This window comes from Mixophyes fleayi, chromosome 1 (genome assembly GCF_038048845.1).
Source record: "Mixophyes fleayi isolate aMixFle1 chromosome 1, aMixFle1.hap1, whole genome shotgun sequence".
Taxonomy (NCBI): Eukaryota; Metazoa; Chordata; class Amphibia; order Anura; family Limnodynastidae; genus Mixophyes; species Mixophyes fleayi.
This window is the reverse complement of record NC_134402.1, coordinates 382027400-382031162: the sequence shown is the minus strand read 5'-3', so window position 1 is coordinate 382031162 and position 3763 is coordinate 382027400. Positions and strand designations below refer to the sequence as shown.

At 47.0% G+C, this 3763-nt stretch overlaps 1 protein-coding gene across 3 annotated transcripts in view; it reads left to right on the top strand.

Moving 5' to 3' along the window:
* The first annotated feature begins 1639 nt into the window (after window positions 1-1639).
* The window catches only part of DCP2 (decapping mRNA 2), a 17264-nt gene continuing 15140 nt past the window's right edge, over window positions 1640-3763 (top strand). Inside the window, exon 1 of one of the 3 annotated variants that reach the window (XM_075179738.1) lies at window positions 1640-1902. In XM_075179738.1, coding sequence (XP_075035839.1) covers window positions 1850-1902 — 53 coding nt within the window. In that variant the 5' untranslated portion in view covers window positions 1640-1849. The other 2 variants (XM_075179753.1, XM_075179746.1) reach the window with 2 other exon arrangements.

Below are 3763 nucleotides of genomic sequence, written 5' to 3'. Positions count from 1 at the left end.
TCCCAGCCATGTCCGGGCTGCATTAAACTGTCTGGGCATACTAATGCAAACACCAGCATACCCATGGCAGCCAGGGCATGTTGGCACTTGGAAAACCACAAGTGCCAAAATGCCCTGACACCCATGGCTGGCTGCGACCTGTAGTTTCACAAATGAAAATGTTAAATAAACCACAACTCCCTGTTTACAACCACACACTTTTAATAAAAATAATAAAACCCCAATAAAAACAGGGCAGACTAGTAGGAGAAAAGGATGAATTTAAAGTGGATGAAGTCAACAGTAGAGCGTGATTTCCTCCATTGGCATTCAGAGTAGCAGAAGCACAAGCACTTTTGGAGGAGATGAGTAAGAGGGGAGTGCTAGGGTGGGCTACTTGCCATTGTGTTGTATCAGTGCAAGTAATATTTACCTGTTTTTCAAATGAGGAAAACTTGACATAGGTTGTGTCAATAGCAGCCAGCGCATGCCCCCCACCTGCACACCAGCATCACCCACACCTGCACACCAGCAACCCCCCTCACACGCCCACCCCACCTGCACACCAGCATCCTCCTCACATGCCCCCCACCTGCACACCAGCAACCCCCTCACACGCCCCCCACCTGCACACCAGCATCACCCACATCCCCCCATCACCCACACCAGCATCACCCACACATCCCCCCACCAGCATCACCCACACCTGCACACCAGCATATCCCCCCCCCCCACCAGCATCACCCACACCTGCACACCAGCATCACCCACACATCCCCCCCCCCACCAGTATCACCCACACATCCCCCCCCCACCAGCATCACCCACACCTGCATCACCCACACATCCCCCCATCACCCACACCTGCATCACACACACATCCCCCCCCCCCCATCACCCACACCTGCACACCAGCATCACACACATCCCCCCCACCAGCATCACCCACACCAGCATCACCCACACATCCCCCCCCCCACCATCACCCACACCTGCACACCAGCATCAACCACACATCCCCCCCCCCACCAGCATCACCCACACCTGCACACCAGCATATCCCCCCCCACCACCCACACCTGCACACCAGCATCACCCACACATCCCCCCCACCAGCATCACCCACACACCCCCCCCCCCATCACCCACACCTGCATCACCCACACATCCCCCCCACCAGCATCACCCACACATCCCCCCATCACCCACACCCCCCCCACCAGCATCACCCACATCCCCCCACCAGCATCACCCACATCCCCCCACCAGCATCACCCACACATCCCCCCCACCATCACCCACACCTGCACACCAGCATCACCCACACATCCCCCCCCCACCAGCATCACCCACATACCAGCATCACCCACACATCCCCCCCCCCCCAGCATCACCCACACCTGCACCACCCACACATCCCCCCCCCCACCAGCATCACCCACACACCCGCATCACCCACACATCCCCCTCACACCTATCCTTGTGTCTCCACCTCCATTACATCTCCCTCCATTATGTATCCTCATGATGCATTTTAAGCAGTTGTGTGGCGCCAATATAACAGATACTTATATAAGAGCAGGTACTCTAGTTATAGGAAGCGGAACTATCCGCAGTTTCTGTGACCCCGCCCGTAGTACGTCATAGGGTTCTTGCGGTGATAGGATCTAGCTCTCCCATCACATCACAGGTGATGAGCTTCCGCCCGGCTGCGCTGATGGCGGAGGTGACGCAGAGTGAGTGATGGTGGCGGAGGAGGAGGATTGTTATTGTTGTTGTTTCGCTTCCTCCCTCGGCTCCTCCTCCTCCCGTCTCCCGCTGCCTGCAGGCTCCTGGATCTCGCTGTCTCCGGGATGTACCAGTGTCCAACATGGAAAACAAGCGAGTGGAGGTTCCCGATGGAGTCTTGGACGATCTGTGCAGGTGACAGAGTCCCGGCCTCTGTGGATCCTCCGTGCACTATATTATTATACTGTGTTCTGTGACTACCTCTGGCTCTCCCTTTGTTGTGGGGCTACCTGTCACCATCCTGCTGAGACTTGTAGTTCAGTAACTGGAGACCCAGAGGTTACCTACTACATATCTGTACAGGAAACACACAGTACGTAGTTGTGCTGCGATGTTTGTATGGCACACAATACAATACTGCCTCAGTACACAATACTGCCTCAGTACATTGACCACATTCAAATGTTCTTTGTTGCGTTTTCTGTCACTTTTGTGTATTACTACAGTAGTGTGAATGTCATATCAGCATAAAGCCATATTTGTGGTCATAAACACCTAAATAACATACATTTGCCTAGTTGTATGTTGTAAACAGACTTTTGTTATTAGGTTTTAACTTAATAGCTGTGGATATAAGGGGATAAATGTCTTTTGAACTATTAAAATAGTAGAAAAATTCTTCTTTACCCAATTCATGTTGGTGAAAATAGACTGTGCTGATTAAAGTCTGAATGCAAATTGTGCATAATATCTGGTTAAAATCTTTTGCGCTGCTCTGCCCATATTAAAAACCACGAATGTGTTACGTTTTGAATAAGAGTGGAAATACGCTCTGTATACATTCTTTCCATACTCCTAGACGTGCATACAGGGTGAACTATTTTTTTTAGGAAAATTTCCACTATTTACTACATGCGTATTTATTTATGTGTGAACGTGTACAGCTTTTATATGATCATAAATTAAAATTATGACTGCTAACATTATAATAGCTAAAAAAAAAAAAAAATCTCTTTTTTTTTCATTGTAATGCATATAATGTATAACTACTATTTTTACAGGAACACTAAAATCTTTTAATTCTATTATGTTTACTATAACATTAAACCATACAGTTGTTTTGTGCTAGCTACATATGCTTGAAATGTAGTAAACAAAGACAATGCCTTGTCAGTAATTATCGTACTGCATTTACACCTGCCCTTTAGCAAGAGCATAGATATGGCTGAAAGAATCTGTGATTATGCTAAACACAGGATTGAATTGGCCACATCTGCACGAATACGCCTTTACTGAACATGTCCTACCTTAGTCTGCCCATTTTCTCCCCTGTTCTGCCTCTCAAGTTGTAAAGGGTCACTATTGCCAGATGTGTGCAGATATGAATTCGATGCAATTGCTTTAATTTGTGTAAGTTAGGTTTCTGGCCATGCGCCGTATAAACAAGCCTGGGTCCGGACTTGTATTGGGCCATATGCATGTATGGACTTTCTTAGTTCTAATCAGGGTAACATGTCTTTGGTCTCTATTTGAAATTACTTTTGCATACACCTTTTTATTTTAATTTCAAATGTATACTGCAGGCAAATTATACCCTGTTTCTGCCACTACAGAAAGGTGCATTTATGCTCTGATTAAAATCTTCCGATGGAAGCGATGTCTAAGGGCTGCCTGCATTCTGGCATTGCTGGGTTCAAACTATATTGGTTGGTGTTGTCGATATTCGGAGCAAATTACACAAACTGTGGGAAACTAACCAGACACATAATGATGAATGTGTTTTACTTTATTTTTGCCCACTTGTATATGTTCACATGCAATACATAGAGATCTATTCTAATGTGTTACCAGAAGTAACTGGTAACTGCCCACTGACACAATCATCATTTGCACAGGCATTTTATGCTCCTGTTTTGCCCATTGTACTCCCATGGTTTTTTTTTCATGGAACTCCTTGCTCCTGCAATAAAAATATTGCAAATGGTGAAGTATGAAATACTCATTATCCTTAGGCACACTGGATAAGTTTCATTAGCTGTGCCCTACTCTCAGTAAG